Raw genomic sequence first — 19,698 nt, forward strand, 5'->3', positions numbered from 1 at the left:
ACAAAACATTTCTGTCCCTTAACTGAAGACACAAAACGCCATTTTAAGACAAACAAATGGGATTCCATGAGCACATGTCAGAGCCCCCAAAGAGATCCGTGTGAAGGAGATGATCGCGATCATTTCTTAAAAAATGACGAAGAGGCTCAGTCAGTGTGTTCGGGGAATATTATCCCGTAATCCATCCATATTTTTTTATTTAATTTTTGAAACACAAGTAATGATGATCGTTTGTTTGCTACCACTACATGCTTTGTACTTTGTTTGCTTTCAGCTTACTGTAATTGTGCAGGTTGTGTATGGTGTTTTTATACAATGTGGTGAAAAATACAAGAATGAGGTGTCAAGCTTAACAGCTGCTTTGCATTGAAAAGAATCGCCCAGAGAAAACAACAACAAAAAATAGGGAAAACAAACAGGTTGTGTTAGTTTGCAAAGAATAACAGTTCACGTACTGCTGATAAGATATGAGTCACTGCCTGGAGAAACGTGCAGCTGAGAGGGTCAGAGAGCACTGGCGTGAGCTAAGCTGTTAGCGCACCATGTATGTGTGTGTTTGCATGCTGCGTGTTTTAAGCACAGTCTGTCAGTTGCGCTTGTAATTGGTCTAGCTGATGCTGAGTCATACACCTACTCACAGGGGTACGTGCTTCTGTATGCATGTGTGTGTTTGCGTGTGCAAATGTCTGTGTTTGCTCAGGATAAACTCCTATTTAGACTCAGGCGTGTCAGAGGAGATGGGGATACTAAGATGAGTTAGGATGAGTTTTGAGATGGCTACCCTGCATACTGATGCTAGTGTATGTGTGTGTGTGTGTGTGTGTGTGTGTACTACAGTGTGTATTTGAAGGACTATGAAAGCAGCGGAGGGGCATGTCTTAATGTCAATGTCCTTCACGTCATCTTTGATGCTGGCAGCCATACAATAACACTTATCATTCTCGTTCTCCTTTTTCTCCTCTACCTGACACACACACATATACTACCATCAAAGTGTGTGAATCTGTGAACATTGTGACCTATCCTCAAGCTACAAACACTTCTCTTCACACAGAACCAAATGTCTGCTGTGAGCTCAGGTTGTTAATAGCAAAAAATAAAACATATAAATATAAGTTCTTCTAATTAGATTTTTTTATAATTGTTATCTCTGCAAGATTTGACCTAGTCAAATGGTCTACAGTCAAGAATGTGTATGTTATTTCATCACTAATTTCTATGTTCATCCACATTCATCAGCCACTTTATTAGGTCTGTTTTGCCAGGTTGGACCTCTGCTTACCCTCATAACTGCTTTAATTCTCAGTAGCATAGATTCAACAAGGTGTAGAAAACATTTCTCAGAGAGTTTTACTCCATATTGACACGACAGCATCACACAGTTGTTGCAGGTTTGTTGGCTGCATCCATGATGAGAATCTCACGTTCCACCACATCCCAAAGCTGCTCCACTGGACTGAGATCTGGTGACTGATCAGAGGATGCTACAATGTGGTCATAAAGGGATGGACATGGTCAGCAACAGTGCTCGGGTAGGCTGTGGTGGTTAAACCAGACCACGTTGATACTAAGGGGCCCAAAGTGCTTCCATGATGTTTCCACCAAATTCTGAGCCTATCATCTGAATGTGGAGCTCATACCAGGCAGCATTTTTCCTTCTGCTATTGTCCAGTTTGGTGAGTCTGTGTGAATTGTAGCCTCAGCTTATTCTGCATACCTTGGCAGGAATCAGTGGTTATTTGACTTCCTGTTGCCTATCTATCATCTCCAATCAGTCTGCCCATTCTCCTCTGACCTCTGACATCAATAAGACATTGTGGTCCAGACAACTGCTGCTCACTGGATATTTTCTCTTTTCAGACCATTCTCTGTAAACCTAGAGATGGTTGTGTCACTTAAATCCCCTTCCTTCCTCATTCTGAGGGCTTCACCCTTTCAACATGCCTAAATGCATGAAGTTGCTGCCATGTGATTGGCTGATTAATTATTTGTCTTAACAAACAATTAAAGAGGTGTGCCTGATAAAGTTGTTGGTGAGTGTTTTTCGCGTTTGATTTTATTGCCCCTGTTTATGGTGTGGTATTAACCATGCATGAGAGACTCTGACAGAAATATAAATACATGTTAAATAATGAAAGCATGCACTCTTTCAGTTAACATTTAGTTGTAAGGTAACTGCCATTCTGTTTGTCTTTTATAATTGTCAATATGTTGCATAGAAAGGACCAAATAACAAGATAGTATATTTTTCAAAGTTTCCTAAGACACATTTAAAAATTACTCAGCATTTTCTTGATATAGCTGAGTGGAACAGCAGGAGGTGATAAATTTACTTAGATCTATTTAAAATAATACACTTTGGTGCTGTGTATTGTATTTATAGAACAGGGGTGTTGAAAAGGAGGACTACGGGTCTCATGATGTTGTGTGTGAGGTGCTTCTGAAGGCCATTCAGTGCACTTACAACCAGAGGAAGGTTGGTTTGCAGTAAGTCAGACTCATTTCCTGTGGATTTTTAAAGCTATTGACTCAATTAGCCAAGTTTCCATAGCTGTTTTTGATTCATATTCAGAACCTGGAAAAAAGGAAAACAATAAAAGCCGCAATAAAATATAAATTAACAGATTTGCTTAAGAAGATTTTTGCCCATTTTGAAGAAGGCTTGATATATAGAGAATGAAAATAACTTTGAAAAATATATTTGATTCAAACAATTCAGCTCATCAGGTTTTTCTGGTTTGAGCTGACACACACTAACCTCGCGAGACTAACAGATGTGTTCCCAAATAATATCCCAGATATTCCCAGAGAATAAAGGCATTTCTAAAGAGGAGCTATTTTTCTCTTGTGGATGTCCATCTCAGTTTTTCTTTATTTTTTTCCCTTGAGGTATGTTTCTGGTTAAAACAACTCAATTACAACTACTAGCAATATTATGTGGCAATGCAACACTACTGAATTTATTTCCTTCCAAACTATTCAATGGACAGCTGTGATTCACATCTTCTTCTGCAGCTTTTCAAAATATCTTCTTCGGATTTGTTTCACTTGTGAATAGAAACCAGGCTGCTAAGAGGAAACATGCATGTTCCTCAGCAGCTGTGTTTGAAACAGCAAAGATGAGAATTAGCACCTCTTATGTGCAGTTTATAAATTTGTGGAGGTATCTCAGTCCAACAGACACATCATCCAAAAATCAAACACCAACTGGTGGGTTTTCAGAAAAGGGTAGATTGTCCACATGACTTGCTGCATTAAGGGAAGTATGTTTAAGTGTCCTTTGAAGGATGTTTTGTCTCATTTTTAGGGAGAGGGGGCTAAGTTCAGTAATCCAAGTGGGCTTTAGAGTTGTGTGGTGCTCCTCTGCATTTACAAACTGAACTAACAAATATGTCCAGGATGCTTTCAAGACATCTCCAATGAGAGGTGTTTTGGGAATTTCCTATTGAGAGAAGGCCCCAGAGCAGAACTCACCTATTTTTAACTGGCTTAACTAGAATGCCAGGGAACATGCCACATGACATCTTGTTGGATAGTTTTGTATAATCTTTGTTCTTCTCCCACATTATGAATATAACAATCTTGCCACACATGTGAATATAAGTATGCATGGTTGTCTGTATCTTGTGTACTAACCATCATTTGGGCTTACAACATGTTCAGGGTGTACCCTGTGATTTGCCATGGTAAGTCCTACCCCATGTAGCACAAATATGACTTGCAAAAAGTTTTAATAAGTGTATTTGTTGATCTATGTAGATTCTTGTCAAACATTTCGTGATTTAACTTGACTAGTTAAGTTGTGAGTTAACTTGACTATAAAAAGATTAATAGTCTAATTTCAAAGGGTGTGTACATACAGGCAAAGGTTCAGGTGGCTGGTCAAGACGCAGAGTAGAGGACAGCATGGAAGGGCTGATGGGGAAGCTAGGGCTGCTTGGATTCCGGCTCTTGCGCCGAGAACGTCTGGTGGAATCCCGCCGGCTTTCTCTTCCAGGACCTTCGGGCTCCTCCTCAATCACCAGGATCTTGTCATCACTAAGGTAACGCAGCAGGGAGTTGTCTGAATCTGTGGCCAAGAAGGAGGGGGAGGAAAGATGGACAGGCTAAGTAAGACTGATAACAGAGAAAGTAAAACCTCAGAGAGAGAAGATAGAGTTGTAGAGTCAACGGAGAACCCGAAAGAAGAAACGGCTGAGGTTGAATAGACACTTATAGATAAAAACCCAACAGAAAAAGGATAGAAGTGCTTCAGAGCTGTAGGATCTGATATGGATCACAGCTGGGGACATACAGCTATAATCTGTTGGCAGTGATTATTTTGATTTGGAGAGCATTACTGCCACAGAAACTATAATTCTCCTCTAGCTCCACATAGATCAAGCTTCTCAACTAACTTGTTTATTATCCACACTTTTAAAAATTAAAAACTTAAAAGAGACAGAGAGAGAGAAAGGAGAGTTTAAAAGTCTTATCCCATTCAGGCTGTGCTTTAATACAATTCATAGACTTTCTAATGGCGGAGTGGAGGGCCCTCAGTCGAATACAGATCGCGACTCCCTGCAAAGTGGTGAAGCTGGTTAGAACTGGTTACATTCCTGTTTCCAGAGCAGCTGTATGAATGCAATTACCTTGCATTTATGTTCATTTGTTGTTCTGTCAGATACATACCCACCAAGATATGTATCCTTACACAACCACACACCACCATGGATAACCGGAGGATGAGCTGAGATGCATTGAGCTGAGTATGGAGCAAAGCACGGTACCAGTCTGATCCGACTGCGTTTAATGTGAAACGGGCTAGGGGTTTTTTTTTTGTGTGTGTGTGTGTGTGTGTGTGTGTGTGTGTGTGTGTGTGTGTGTGTGTGTGTGTGTATTCGTGTATACCTCGGCTCCCTCTCTTGCCCATGCTGGGTTCCTTGGCCTCGGCCATCCAGTTATATTCAGGAGGCATGGAAACAGGTCTGAGGTCACCTGAAAGCACCAATCAGCAATCAGAGAGTCGGCTATGGGGGCGTGGGGGGGGCTGTGACTGAGAGACATTGTGGGAGACAGCTGGAGGGTTGGACAGGTGAGACAAACAGGAAGCGTGTGCAAGTCCAAGAAGACTCCTGAGGGGCTGCCATGGCTTGGAGGCGGCGCATCAAGGATTGCCCAGTAAAGAATAATGTTCTCGTGTCATTATTCAGTCATATATCTTGTTCATGGTTGTAACTAAAATCACCGGTGCACATTTAAAGTAAATGCACTATGTTTACTGTCGGCCACATAATTGGATATCTGTTTTGCATATTAAGCTATAAATATCATTCTCTGAAGCTAAAAAAACAAAGCTCACGAACGAGAAAACAAATAAAGCTCTACTGAAGTTAGTCCAGGGTTCTCCTGAGGTTAGATTAACGACAGCTTAAACTTACATCTAAAAAACATCCACACAAAGTTATGCTGGTTGAGAATTCCCTAAAAAGTTGTCATTTTAAGATTCCAGCTAGTATCATACACTTTGCACTATAGCATCCTAATTTCTTGTATTTTAGTATTTACTGAATGCAATAAGGAAGCATTCCCAGAATGTTGCACTGGTCGGCAACTGCACCTGCATAATTCTGTTATACTGTTTCATTATTAAGAACTAAAGTTATTAAAATACAAATGTTATCTCTAACATGTCAGCGGTGTTGGACCCACCCTTTTTATTAGTGCTTGTCATGTCAATGTCAGTTGATCAATGATGTCTCAATGCTTGTACACAATTAAATACAGCTTCTTAGCGGCAGTTGATGAGAAGCTTTCAGGACACTCACGGTCTCTAGAGAATGAACACTATTTTACTTTTCTTAAACACTTTCCTTGTATAGATCTGGGAAAAGGTTCATTCCTCTGCTAACTGGCTGGTTGACTGTTACCGGCAAGTGGGAAAATATTGTTAATATTTAACTTTTTAAATGTAGTTTTGTGTGTAGGTTTTGTTTTGAGTGTCAAAATATTTTTGTAAACTAATTTTTCCTTAAAATCTTACTTGTGTTAGAAGTCTCTTATTCAATTAAGATTTTTTCTGCAGACACCATCATGGACTTGGTTGGCAGAGGTTCATTTCTGGGCATCAGAACCACACATTTGGGATTTGAGGATGATTATGTTTGCATGTATATTTATGAAGAGTGTACAAAGGTTGTTTGTTTAGTTCTGTGACCCTTGTCTTGTATGTCATATGGAGCTTTAGTCCCTTGACAGACCAACAAAGAAGTGCATTACAGGATGCTCTGGAAGCTGTTTTGGAGCACGGGTGGACACACGTGGTGGGGAAGACAGGGAGCAAGTGTTGGAGTGTGTGTGGACCAACTGTCCGACATGTCAACTTGTTTGTGTTGAGACGTGCAGTCCAGATAAAGACACAAGGATGTAGAGCCATGAAGCAAATTGATGAACATGTGAGGAAGAGTTTTGAGAAAATGGTGAATTGGTGAAAATGAACATGCAGTTCTATGAATGAAACACAGGGCCAGAGCCATTCCTGCTCCATTCAAACCACCTGGTTTTAAGCTGTCCTTACCATGTGTTGGGGTCTTGTCCCGCCGCCGCACCCCTGTATTGCGTCCCCGGTCATATTCAGGCCCCGAAGGTCCGTCTCCTTCTAGCAGAGAAAAGTACTGACCGCTGTCCTGGTCCAGGTAGTAGCTGACTGCTTCCGAACCTTTGGAGCCCGACTGCGAGCTCAAGCTGTAGCGACTGATGTCGTCACATGACATTAGACCCATCTCCTCCCTGCGGAGAGCAGAGCTGTCATCATCAATGTCATCATCACCATTACCCCTGTCATCAGCAACATCATGATAATCAACATAATGGTCATCACCAGAACCTCTGAGTGTGTCCGTCTGACCTGGTGCTATAGAGTCCAGAGACTGGAGAGAGGATGTAGACATCCTGCATGCTCGGAGCATCCATTTTGGACATGCCTAAGGTTCCGCCGGGTGTAGGAGAAGTGCTGGTGGGACTGGTTGGAACCGGCTGTAAAGAGAAATAGGGGGAAAAAAAGCAAATAATGAGTCTTTTTGCTGTTGTTAGTGCTGGTCTCACCGCATGACCTACAGAGACAAAGCATTAGAGCTTTTCCTGTTTCACAGAAACCCAAACAAGCAAACATTTTATAGTATTATCACATGATAGAACCTTTATCTTTCATCTGGGATGTAACACCATTGTGTGTCTATATATATATATATATATATATGTGTGTGTGTGTGTGTGTGTGTGTGTTTGTATTTTTTATTATTATATTTATTTATTTTTCTGACTGCGCAAGCTGTCCCGTGTTCAGTTGCTTCACTGTTCTATCATTTTGTGTCAGGCCGTTTTGCTCATACAAGCTTCTCTATGTCTGTTCCCATGACAACCCCTCTTTGCGCTCCTTGCTTTTTCTTCCTTTTCAGCCAACCCTGGCTCCCTCCTTTCGGGGATACAAAAGAAGGAGAGGATGGGAGGAAAGTTGCCTCCTATGTCTTCTTGAATCAAAGACATGCAAATTTATTTGTCATCAGGTTATCTGTGGGGACAGGACACCTCCCTTCTGCTGCCATAACAACAAATTTCAAGCAAATAACATTAGAGCAGCTAATGTGATGAATACTTAGCTCATGTCATCAAATTTTACCTGGAGAAAAGGGAGTGCTTACTACATGCCTCAGGATTTTGTAACATTTTAGAGAGAAGATGTGGTCAGAATGTATAAGTAGGCACAAAGCCAGAACAACGGCCAGGCAGGCGGTTTTCTCATTAAGGAAGCCCAGTGTTTCATCATTTCATCAGCGGTGCATTACTTAAATTAATTTCATATTCCAAACTTTCTGTCCTTTCTTGGTCCTCATCCCCATCATCCCCCACCTCTATCCCCAGGTCTTGTCTCTTTCTTCCTCTTTTCTTTTTTGTCTTTCTCTCATGAAGGCAGCTTACAGTAAGACGGCTTCGGCATAAATAATAAAGACAGGATGGAAAGAGACCAACATGAAAAAGATGGGGAGGTAGAATGAAATAGGGCAGAAACAGACAGAGGGAAAGAGTGCAGGACGGACAGAGAGCAGTGTGGAAGCTGTGCAGTGTGGTGACTAAAACAGTAATTTACTGATTACAGCCCACTGCTCTCTGCATGGAAAGGGAGTTGTGGGGGCCCAGGGGTAGAAGTAAAGAGTGATGGGGCTACCACAACAGACGAAATTCCAGTCTGTTCAAACAGCATTTAAACCATTTGGCTCCTGCTGTCCTCAATCCAAACTAAATACAAATCTACATCTTAAACCGCCCCCAACAAATATTACCAAAAAGATTACCTTTACATGCGCAGATGGAAACTTAATCACACATCTGTGCACTTTAGCATACTTAAAGCCTGAGCAAAGCAAGTTCAGACATTAGGAAGACAACATGTTGTATTTATTTGACTTCTTGTGCTTAAAGCATGTTATATGGTTGAGAATTGTTTTACTGAATTATAGAGTTGGGGTGTTAAAAAGTTTGTAGGGCAGGTCTAAAATCACCTTTTCATAATAAGCCTAAACCTGAAACAGAAGAAACAAACTCGATACCATGCAGTACCTGTGGGCTGCCAACTAGCAAGCTAATGATTATGCCTTCATCACTAAAAGTTTCCCTGGATGCCAGAATTTGCTGAATTTGGCCTAGCTACTTAAACTGCAGAGGAATAATGAAGAATGAATGATCTTGTAACATACCGGCAAAGCTAACAGCATTTTGAGGATTAAAGGCCTGCACATTTACTTACTAAAAAGCATCTACAATCGGTGCAGTCTTGAGAGATTGATCTAGTTAAGAGCAAAGGTGATACACAGCTGAGAACTACCAGCAATACCTGCCTTATTTCACCCCCTGAGAGTTTTATAAACATTTAGTGACGACAACAGGGATCAACAAATACAGTGATTCACTGCTGTGACTTCTGGCTAGTCTTTCCCCTCTGCTGGACTGGTCCAACACTCAGCAAACATCAGCATCAGTAAGTTGAGACTAATTTGCTTTCTCCAAAGCATGTTAAATCAGTATAAATCAGAGGAGAGTAAATGAGTGAGTAAAGACACGTGCAGTGTCACCAGTGTTTCTTTTTTTTATCTGCAGTAAAAATTGTTGTAGCTCCCTTTTTTAAATATTTCTAACTCCACTTCAGTATTAGCATGTTTTTGCACTGTGTGATAAATGTTTAAGGGCCCTGTCTCTGCTTGTTGATTTCATTGTTGAGAGTGAATGTCTCTGCAAAGTATGCCATTACTGAAACCACAAGGGTAACTTGTTTGTAGAGTTGTTGATGCGGTCTCTCATGCACAGACAAGCTCAAGTGCATATAACAACTAATGTACGTCTGAGTATAACAGTAGTGTTTGATGTGCTTCATCCTCAAACAGACTGTTGATAATTCAATAAGTGTGTTATGATTGAAAACATTATACATCCACTGCAATCTTTGGCCCCCCAGCTAGTGGGTGAGGACCCCAGGTTGGGAACCATTGCTTTAGAACTTTACTGGTATGAAACATGTGGGGAGTTTTTTGTTTCTTGGATTTACTACTTTGTTCTGCAGCTGACTGCAGTTCCTCTTCCTCCTCCTGAACAGTGCCTGCAGTAAAGAATATGTTTTCTTGTACTTAAAACTAATACAGTATTTTTACATATTGCACTAAAATTTCGTTTCATTTCACCAAGCACTAAAACCATTTTTCGAAGGCCCCACTTCTTGACTTTACTTCTTAGAATTGTACTTTTTAAGGAAACTTTGGTCCTTTGGTCTGTTGAGCCAGATTTTCTTTGCAATCATCTATTGGAGCAGCAGGATCAGAGCCAGTGGCTCAAAGAATTTTAACAAACTCATAGAAAAGGCTATTGTGTAAAAGAGTGTTGTATAAGTTGTAGGCCACACTGCAAAATTTCCACACAACTAAGCCAATTAAGAATAGAGTGTGTTCAGCCAGAGGCTTCTTCAGTTTCCTTCATTAAGGATATCATTCCTGCCTACAAGAACAGCTTTACACTTTGACTCTCTACAGTGACTACTGGTTCTATGTTTTATTATCTACTATCAACAATAATGTTTCCTTTTGTGGATGAATGAAGCATTATTGATGTTTTATATGAGCAGGATTGAACAGATACTGATCACGTCATCCCTTATCAAGTTACTGGTTTGTGAAAACATTGAAATACTGTGAAATAATGAATAACCAGTTTTCCATGCAGCTGTATAAACTGTCTTTTTTTATTAAACAAAACTAAAATAACAAGTGGTGCACGGTCATCTAGTGGCTAGCACTGTTGCCTCCATGTTATCTCCATGGATGGAAGACCCATGTAAGGGTTCTCTCTGGGTACTCTCATAGTCCAAAAACATGTTTACCAGGTTAATTGTGTCTAAATGCTCCAGAGAAACAAGTTAGTGTTTGAATGTCTCTCTATGGGCTTTGGCCCTGCAATGGACCAGAGGGAACAGAAATGTTAGATATTTATATTTCACTAGCAAAAATGTCACAGCTATCAGATTAATTGATAGCTGTGACAAAACTTTTGACAGGCTAACGTTATTAAAAACATGATCAACTTTAAAGTTTTAAATCTTTTATTTTACAGGCTTACAGTTGTACAAATTTAATTTTAGTTATATTGCTCATGTTTACTTAGCAGTATAAATGTGTCTTCATCTTTGAAGTGATGTAATAGATTTTAAAGTGCAGCTGTTACATTGTTCAAACATTACTCATATGCTCAAAAAGAGGCCAAAGTACATAAAATGCAATAACCACTAATGCATTCAGCACCAATACATGTTGCCTAAAATTGCAGGTATTTACCAGAGGTGATGATTTATGGGTGTGCAAGAGATTTGTGAAAGCAGGCTCACGGTCAATGCGTAATTGTGAGTAATCAATAAAGTAGGTTGCTGATGAGGCCTCTAGTAACTTGAAATGACTCTGCACATGTACATTTTGTGGCAGCACAGCAGGCATTCGTGCATGCAAAATGCATCACCAAAGTAATCCTCATCCTCTTTGCTGAAATCATTGCAAGCATCATTGTAATTACAGTGGATCATCAAATTTGCTTTCACTCCATCCTGCCGTAGATACATGCAAACACAAAGAGATAGAAATAGAGATATGTAATTATTTAGCGAAATAAGAAACAAGGTTGCCATGGAGGGATTTTTGGAGCTGAAATCACATGATAATTTGCAGAGATAAATTGTTTCCTTTGTGTAGTAATTTATAATCCAGCTGAACGTTTGCCACGTTTCCACTAATTTTTACGAATGTACAATTTGCCTTCCAAAAAATGGATTAGCAGTATGAGTTTTCTGTGTGAGTTTTGTTTGAGAGTATGCAAGTACAGTAAGAATCCAATATCAAGTGTACAGAGTGCAGTGACCTAATTCTATTGCATCTCAAAGGAGCAATGGGACTGATAACGGAAAATATCTCTCCACATGTGTGCACAAAACATGCACAGGAACATGCTTACACGCACAGATGGACAAGCATGCATACAACCATGTTTGGCAACGTGCGTGTACCCGTTCTATCACACATCACACACATACGCTCGCAAACAAGCTGTTAAGCAAGATATTGTGGATTCAGGGAATTATCTCCAGTATTTGCTGAGTAGCGACTCTTGTTTCGGAGCCAGTGGAGCTGCATGTAGTTGCTTATGAATAATTAAGAGCTCCAGTCTTTCTGAGACAGAACAAAACTAAAACACTCCTTTCTTCTTTTCTCCCACAGATATCTCTTTGCTCTGATCTGGACGCTCACGGCACATTTGTGTCTTAGCTATCCGTCAGGAAAGCATTCCCACAATCCTCTGCTGTTGAGCACAGCAAATAAAACAATAAGCTGAAAAACAATCTGGGGCAATGATAAAAAAAAAAATGTAAGCAACATGTAAACGAGAACAGTTCTCAAGCTTTTTCAAGGCAAAGATGATGGTGATTTGATGGGTTTTAATGGTGTCTGTACCATTATATAAAAAAAAATTAATCTGCACATCTGACAATAACGTACCCTTGCATGTGAAAGGAGATAGATGCTAGAGCAGAGAATGGAAGAGAGGATTAAAGAAGAAGAAAAAAAGAGAAAAAAGCCAAAGAACAGCTGTGCTCTAAATGGAGATCAAAGCATGCAAGTAGCATGTAAATGAATTAGACTGACGCTAAGTTAAAAATAGCATCCATGGAATACAGGGGCCCGACAAATAAGTCAGTGCTTCACATTACACTGAGGCAGCAGCAGACAAGCCCCCACCTCACCCCTCCGTCCATCTTCACAAAAACTCCTCTTTCCATCTACCAAAATTGTAAAGTCTGAGGCTTTATGACTGACAGATTTACAAGTAATCACCCCTCAGTGAAACATGTGGGCCCACACCATTTCTAAGCTGCAAGCCTTTGAACAACCATTCCATCTTTTATATCTACAGTGCATTAAATATTGACTTTATTTTGAGGAGGAAATGAGTGACTCAGAGCCCAAGTCTTAGTAAATATGAATGTGAGTAGCAGAATGGCTGGACCCCCAAGGTGACCTCATACAGCTCTACGGTATACACTGGCTTTTTTAGAGAAAGTGCTGGCCACATTGCACCATTTAAATCATTCAAATAAGAGATGTACAGGTTGAATTAGCAAGTTTCTCCCATCCAATATTGCAAGTTAGAGTTGTTTCATTAAGTCATAGTCATTTGCAAGTAGTATGAATAAAACTCTTTCTATTGATGTTTAGATATCTACACATTGACAGTTGACAGATAATAAGAGAACTATTAGTTCAATAGACTGTAAAAAAACTATTTAAAATAGATGGTTCTCCTCCAAAAGCAACTTCATTGTTTTTTATTTATGCTGTGAGAGCAAATGCAGGTGAAGAGCCAAAATGTTGCCTATTATAGTAACAGTGGAGTGGTACAAAGTCCTGCCATAATATTTCCAAACTTTAACCAAATTAATTTGATTTCCAACTGTTAGCAAGTGATGCTATTGCCTAAACCTAACCCATGAACAGACAGTTTTGATCATGATATATTGTCACAAACAAAACCATGCATGCATAAAAATACATCCAGTGAGATGTAAAAAGAATGTACTTCAGTTCTAACCATGATCTTCTAATAACCCTAACATAGTTTTGGTTTCTGCTCATAATCAAGTAGCTGACGGTCTAAACCTAACCAGGAAGTGTTTTAGTTGTGTGAGTGTAAATCAGAAGTAAAAAAGAAGTTGTCATATCTGTGTGTTGAACCCCACGACTGAAAGCACTGTGTATAATCTTACCATGCTGTACCTTCCTTATTAAAATACCTTGTTAAAGGAAACCCTTGTGAATGACGGAAGCTGTATTTTCCTTCCCACCACTTGTAGGGGAAGTACTGTACAAGTATGTCATACTTCTTACTTACTTCAAATGCTATATTTGTCCAGTTTGTTGCTGGATATCTTTTGGAGTATGTATAAGCATGGTGACATAATACTCCAACTTCCTGAAACTTTCTAAACATCCAGTCTTTGTTAAACCTAACAACACCCATGGTCTTAGTGTTAGCTGCTAATGTTGGAGCTAATAAGCCTGCAAAACAGTCTACAGAAGAACTCTTTACTGTGTTTATACACCATTTCCCACTGCTGTTTGTGTTCTGCTTATGTCCGTTTTTTTAATGGAAGCTGTTAAAAAGATGCTTTTTTTTTTTGCACATGTGCACTGAGCGTCAAGAAGCCAGAAGTGATGCACAATGTGAGCAAAACACAAAAGAAAAACATGATGGTGTGTGAAGATGGAATGCAGAAAGTAGAAGCATAAAGTAAGTAAAACATTTGTGTTTTGCAGGCTCATTAGCTCCCACATTAGTTGCTAACACACGTTCAAAGGCCAGACGTTTTAAAAATAACAGGAAGTTACGTCTATACATACATATGTATGTACTCCGAAAGAAATCTGATAATTGGCTACGAAATATAGACCAGGGTATTTCAAATTTCATATTTCAGTCAGAATTGAATGTAGACGCGTCAATACTGGTTAAAATTATTTGATTACTCCCATTTATCATATTTAGATGGTCATCTAAACAGTTTTCTGCTGTGCATGTGAACAGGCTCAGACCTAATCAGTACGAACACTTTGTGGGGAATGACATAAAAACGTGTTTTTGTTGTTCTGGTGTTTACCTGCAGGCCCAGTGGTTTCCAGCGGACGTTTCTGAGCAGAGCTGGTGTGGAGCTCAGGGTGTTTTGGGGTCTTTTCTTCAATGTGAGGATGACTCCACATGGGTCTTCTCTTAGAGCATTCACCAGGTTCTTCAGCTGCCACCCCACCTGAGGAACACACAGATCACATAACAATATGACATATCCATGCACATCACACTAGAAAGAATCAGCTCTACTGAAATGTGCAGGAATAATTAACGCTACACCATTTTGGTTCATTTTCTGACACTGTTTTAAGCATAGAAACAGTTTTACCATACAGATGCATGTTTTAAAGAAGAAGTGGATGGAAAATCCAAAGTGCTTCCAGATAAATGTTTGGTGGAAGCAGCGTTCCAAGGTCTGTGCATCACTGTGAGTGATGAGCAGTGGTTTAAAAACAGTGTGCTGGCTCAGTTGGTGGTGCTTAGTTCTAATTCAGAGGGAGATGGTAAAAGAGCACGAAAAGAGTGCTGACTGCAGTGTTTTCCTCGTGGTTCTGGCCAGTCGGTCTCCAGAGCTCACAGCACTCGTCAGGCCATTGATTGGCAACATTGGTCTCAGTTACTGGAAGTGTCCGCAGAGGCTACAACACACACATGCACACTCTTTCCCTCCTGCACAGACAGATCAGCGTTGACCTTATTTCTGACATAATGATGACCAGACTGTGACAGCCTATAGTGGCCCGTTTGTTTTTCTTTTTGGCCCAGTTCAGAGCTCCGAGTTCAACAAACGTTCATTGGCAACAAGAGCTGGGATCATAGGTTTGTGCTGTACAGTTTGTTCTGTCCTGCTCTGCTTGTTTCAACAAAACGGGGGGATAAAGGGCACATTCTGCAGGAATGTGATCATTAATTTGTGATGTGATTTGCGAGTGATTTAAGCTGCTCAACTGTGGCTCATCGACTTCTATCTGAGACAGATATGGATACCATTGACGTTGGCTTCTTTTATTAAAGAAATAGTTTAACATGTCGGACTGGTTGTCTAAAGATTTCTCTGCTTTTTTACTGAGTGTTAAATCAAATAATAACTCAAATATATGTGTGTCTAGCATAAAGTTGCAAAGAATGCAACTTTCCACCCCCCACGAAAGATGGAACTTGGAGTTGAGAATTGTCTTTGCTCTGCTCACTGACCAGGCTTGCTATTAGCAAACAAGCTGGTTAAAACATTTTACTCTAGCAGGAACATGTTCATTTATAGATACTGGAGAAGTCTATGAGTGCAACCAATTTAACGACTGATGGATGTGCTCATAAAGAGTTTATAACTGCAGTTATCAGCATCTTTTATGCAGGTGACAGCTATGTTGGATTTTGAGACGAGGTCTGGTGACATTCTTCTGACTTTTCAAATCAGAAATCTTACATCAGAGACTACCAGCTGCTGTTAGCACACCATTACTCCAGATAATGTTTGCATACAGCTGGAAAACATAGGTTAAAAGGGATTTTAGAAAGTAGAAAACGTCCTCCCTGAACCAGAAGCTAATTAATTAGCCTGCTTTATCAGTTTGATTGCTTTTAAATAATTAGCTATTGAGGGACACTTTGTCCCCCTGCTTCTGATCTCTACGCTAAGCTAGGCTAATCTTCTGCAAACTGTATTTTCCAGCTGAAAGCATTGATAATAAGGTGTCTATCTCCCCATCTAGCCCTCAGAATTATAGAGTAATATTCATGACATAAGGAAGAGTCAACCTGAATGACCTGAAAGTGAACTAAACCGGGCTTTGATGCAGCTGAACTTCTGAACCATTGTTTTATCTAGCACATTTGTAGTTAACATTAAAAACAAACATAAAACCAATTTTAACCAGCCTAGTTTAAAGCTGTTTTGTTATGCAAATACACAAAGTGCTAAGAGAAGCAAGGGGACACCTACCAAAATATTAATAGCGTAAACTGCTGCTGAAGAGATTTTTAAAATCCCACGGGTCTTCATTATTTTCCCAGATGCTATTACCTCCACATAATTATGTTGGCTCTTCAAACAATCAGTTTGCTATTTGAGTAAATTTCACATTTTACTTCAGAGGAGAAGCTGAGCTAAAAACTGCAAGCTCTATTTTGAAGTGACTTTCAAACAAAGCTCATGCATATCCATGAAGGCACTGTGTTGATTAACATGTCGGACAAGCCAAAAGAACATTTATATAATGTTAGGAATTTTCTAATTTAATATTCACATAAATCTCATTTTCAAATTGAGCACTTGACTTGATAAACTTATCAGCTGTGATGTTGAGTTTTCTGGGGATCCATCTCTCCTCCTCACAAACTCCATTTGGTACCGAACAGAGAGCTGTGCTGACTGGAGACCTCCCTCTGCTGTTTCCCCCCATTTTCCCTCCTTTTCTTTTCATCTGCTTCCGCTTCTCCCAAAGTCCCCTTTTACTTCCTCCTCCTTCTTTACCCCGTTCTCCCAGCTCTGCCTCCTCTCAGCCTCTTGTGAATGCTACAGCCCCATTTCCCCATGCATCACACCAACACACACACCTCTGTTTCCCCATGCTTATCTTCTCCCCCAGAGTGAGGGATCAGAGTGGGGAGGGAGTCTAGCCAAGGGAGTAATAAAAGGGTTGAAGCTGAGAGAGCTGGCAGGGTGCGATCTGCACTGTCACCCTGAGGAGAGGGGAAAGATAGTGGGTGCCTCTGTCACGCGTCAATCAAACGCCACTACATAGAGTCTGCGTGCATTCTTTTGAATGAGCGATGCCTGTAGAGATGTACAAGGAAAACAGACAAGATGCATGCAGATGGACTCAAACCGTTTTCCTCTCTTTGGAAATCTCAAATACAAGCTGAAACAACTAGTTTTAGCCAGAGTTGACATTATAAGCAATTGAGTGTGTGCTGAATCACATGCTCTTGCAAAGCAAATAAAATGGCTGCCCATTTTTGCTCTTCCCTCTGATGTGATGAGTAAAAAGATGAAATGCAACTTATTCTATTCTGAAAGTGGAACATGGATTCAGATTTCAAACCAGACTCCCCCTTCAGGGGTTTATTACAACAATGGGAACAAATTCCAGAAAGTTAATAATTCACTGGACTGAACAAAGTCTTGTAATATTCGTCCTATAATCTGCTCTCAGTGAGCCTAATTAGCCTAAATAGAAACAAAGGCACAGGACAGGGCACTCCACGGTGGCAGAAGAGGTGGCGGTGCAGGTAGATATCATGTGTGTTGATGCAGGATCTTGCAAAATGGAGAACGGTTTGCAAGTTTCTGTGTGAAAACGCACCTCCTGCAATTCTATATGATCTACTGTATGTATGCAGCCCTTAAACTCACCACTGTCTGGTGGTTGACTTGGATCACCTCATCCCCGGCATGGATCTTCTTACACTGGTCTGCTGGAGACTGCAAAGGGAGAAATTGGAGCACAGAAAAGGGTGTCGGGAACTAATTTAGTAGACACACAAGCAGTGGATTCACTGTCAGGGTGGAACATAAGTCCATAAATTGTGTTTTACTGAGAGTCAAGCTTCCAACTGAGTGAGACAAAAACTCACATTCTCTGTGGTTCCAGTGATGACGTGAAGACCGTCGTATGTTGATTTGATATACATCCCCTGAAAGACAAGCACAAACAGACAGCGGGGGAGGATTATAAAGAACATGGAGAAATACATGATATACAGTATATGTCCTGCATCTCCAGAGGTGGTTCAAGACCAAAATTAGAGGGGGCCAGCTGCTTTGTTACAGAGGCATATTCATGACTAAATAACACAACAAAGACAGCCTTTAAGGATTTTCCTAATTTACTATATTACTAAAGGAATATTATAACAGAAATTCAATTGCAGTCTTTTTAAAATATGACTGCTATTGCATCATATTTCAATTGCAGTCATGGACCCCCATGTGGACCACCCAATGCATCTCTCTGTATATGGGCCAGAGATGTATACAGTATTTGACATAACATCTAATTCTGTTGAGAATTTTAAATTAACTGACGTGAGAGTTTAAGACAGTTTACATGAGGGTGCTGTTATACTAAGATCCTCCAAAACATCTCAACTTCTCCTTGCCTCAAGGAAAACATGACTTTTACAAGCTTTCGTGTTGTCATTGAGATGCTGATGTTCAGTATGCAGAATGTTTTGTTTTCTGGATCTTTTGTTCATAAGCAAAGTTTCAACTTGCATTTGGAGTTGCAGAGACAAATTTTTTTGTTTTCTGGCAATAGTTTTCAGATGTGTTGCTGAGTCCAACCAGGGATTATCACAACAGATTTGTATCTGTTTATAATGTGATGCTGCCTAAGGGCCAGAAGATTATGGCCATTTCATTTTGGCTTTTGTGCACAAAGAGTTCATCTGATCCTTTGAGTCCTTCATGACATTTTACTGAAAAGACCAAATCTCCAAACTCGCACATGAAAAGTTGTTCGTTCAGTCTTTGAACCTCTCCTTATTTTTGTTGCAGAAAGTCTCAGCTTCTATGAAATGCTCAATTTCAGCTCATTTTTATTTATTTGTTTTGTTTTAAGCTTCTTAAAACATTATCTTTTGTGACCTATGTCCAAAGTTATTTTTAAACTAGATTCTCTCATATTATTCCACATTTTTCCTAATTATTCACTGGATTAACACTTGAAACTTTTACTGTTGTGAACATTAATTAAGACTTGAATGCCAAGAGTTTTGCCAAGTTGTAGGTTCAGCCTTGAAAAGCATTGTAAAATTAAATCTGGCCCTGGTTCGATTCAGACTAAATCTACGAGGGAACATATTCATTTTCTGTAACTTTTGAAGACAAATGTGTGACTTTTTATTGGTTTGCCCCAGACTATTGAAAGTACCGGTATTTTTGGAGGAACATATCATCTGGCACAACATTGGCACCTTTATTAACTCGTTAATGCTGATGTGACTAAAATCTTAGCAAAAAACTGTTTATCACATATCTGATAGACAGAAAGGTAGCTGGCAATGATTTGGACCAGACATTGTAGGTAAAAAAAAGAAGCTACATGGCTCCAATTTGGCTAATGCAACAAAATAAATCTCTTAATTTGTTCATTTGAATGAACCTTCATTCAACAGGAAAAAAATACAAAGCAAATTATTTTCAGTGTCTTTACTGACAAATTCTGACAATTGACAGACTAACTGTGACAGGTAAGGGTGCCAGGATTGGTTATAATAAAGGGGTGCCCAAGTTCAGTCCTTGAGATCTACTGTCCTAGAACTTTTAGATGCAACCCTTCTCCAATACATCTGAATCAAATGGTTCAATCACCTGGTAACCATTCATTTGATTCAGGTGTTTTAGAAAAAGGTTGCATCTAAAAGTTGCAGGATAGCAGATCTTGAGGACTGGACTTGGGCACCCCGGGTATAAAAGAAGCATCCACCAAATTTTAGGGAATGGTGGAATTGTAAAAAAAATAAATAAATAAATAAATTACTGAACAAAGACTTTCAATAGTAATTTAT

General features: G+C 39.8%; 1 protein-coding gene across 4 annotated transcripts in view; it reads right to left on the bottom strand.

The window, feature by feature from the left end:
• The window catches only part of si:ch211-26b3.4 (connector enhancer of kinase suppressor of ras 2), an 80,671-nt gene that overhangs the window by 17,168 nt on the left and 43,805 nt on the right, over positions 1-19,698 (bottom strand). For 3 of the 4 annotated variants that reach the window (XM_041989870.1, XM_041989873.1, XM_041989871.1), the window contains 7 exons: positions 17,764-17,823; positions 17,543-17,611; positions 14,219-14,365; positions 6,887-7,014; positions 6,557-6,768; positions 4,891-4,977; positions 3,861-4,069 (listed from right to left, as the gene is read on the bottom strand). In XM_041989870.1, coding sequence (XP_041845804.1) covers positions 3,861-4,069; positions 4,891-4,977; positions 6,557-6,768; positions 6,887-7,014; positions 14,219-14,365; positions 17,543-17,611; positions 17,764-17,823 — 912 coding nt within the window. The remainder of the gene's footprint in view (positions 1-3,860; positions 4,070-4,890; positions 4,978-6,556; positions 6,769-6,886; positions 7,015-14,218; positions 14,366-17,542; positions 17,612-17,763; positions 17,824-19,698) is intronic. The other variant, XM_041989872.1, reaches the window with a different exon arrangement.

This window comes from Melanotaenia boesemani, chromosome 7 (genome assembly GCF_017639745.1).
Source record: "Melanotaenia boesemani isolate fMelBoe1 chromosome 7, fMelBoe1.pri, whole genome shotgun sequence".
Taxonomy (NCBI): domain Eukaryota; kingdom Metazoa; phylum Chordata; class Actinopteri; order Atheriniformes; family Melanotaeniidae; genus Melanotaenia; species Melanotaenia boesemani.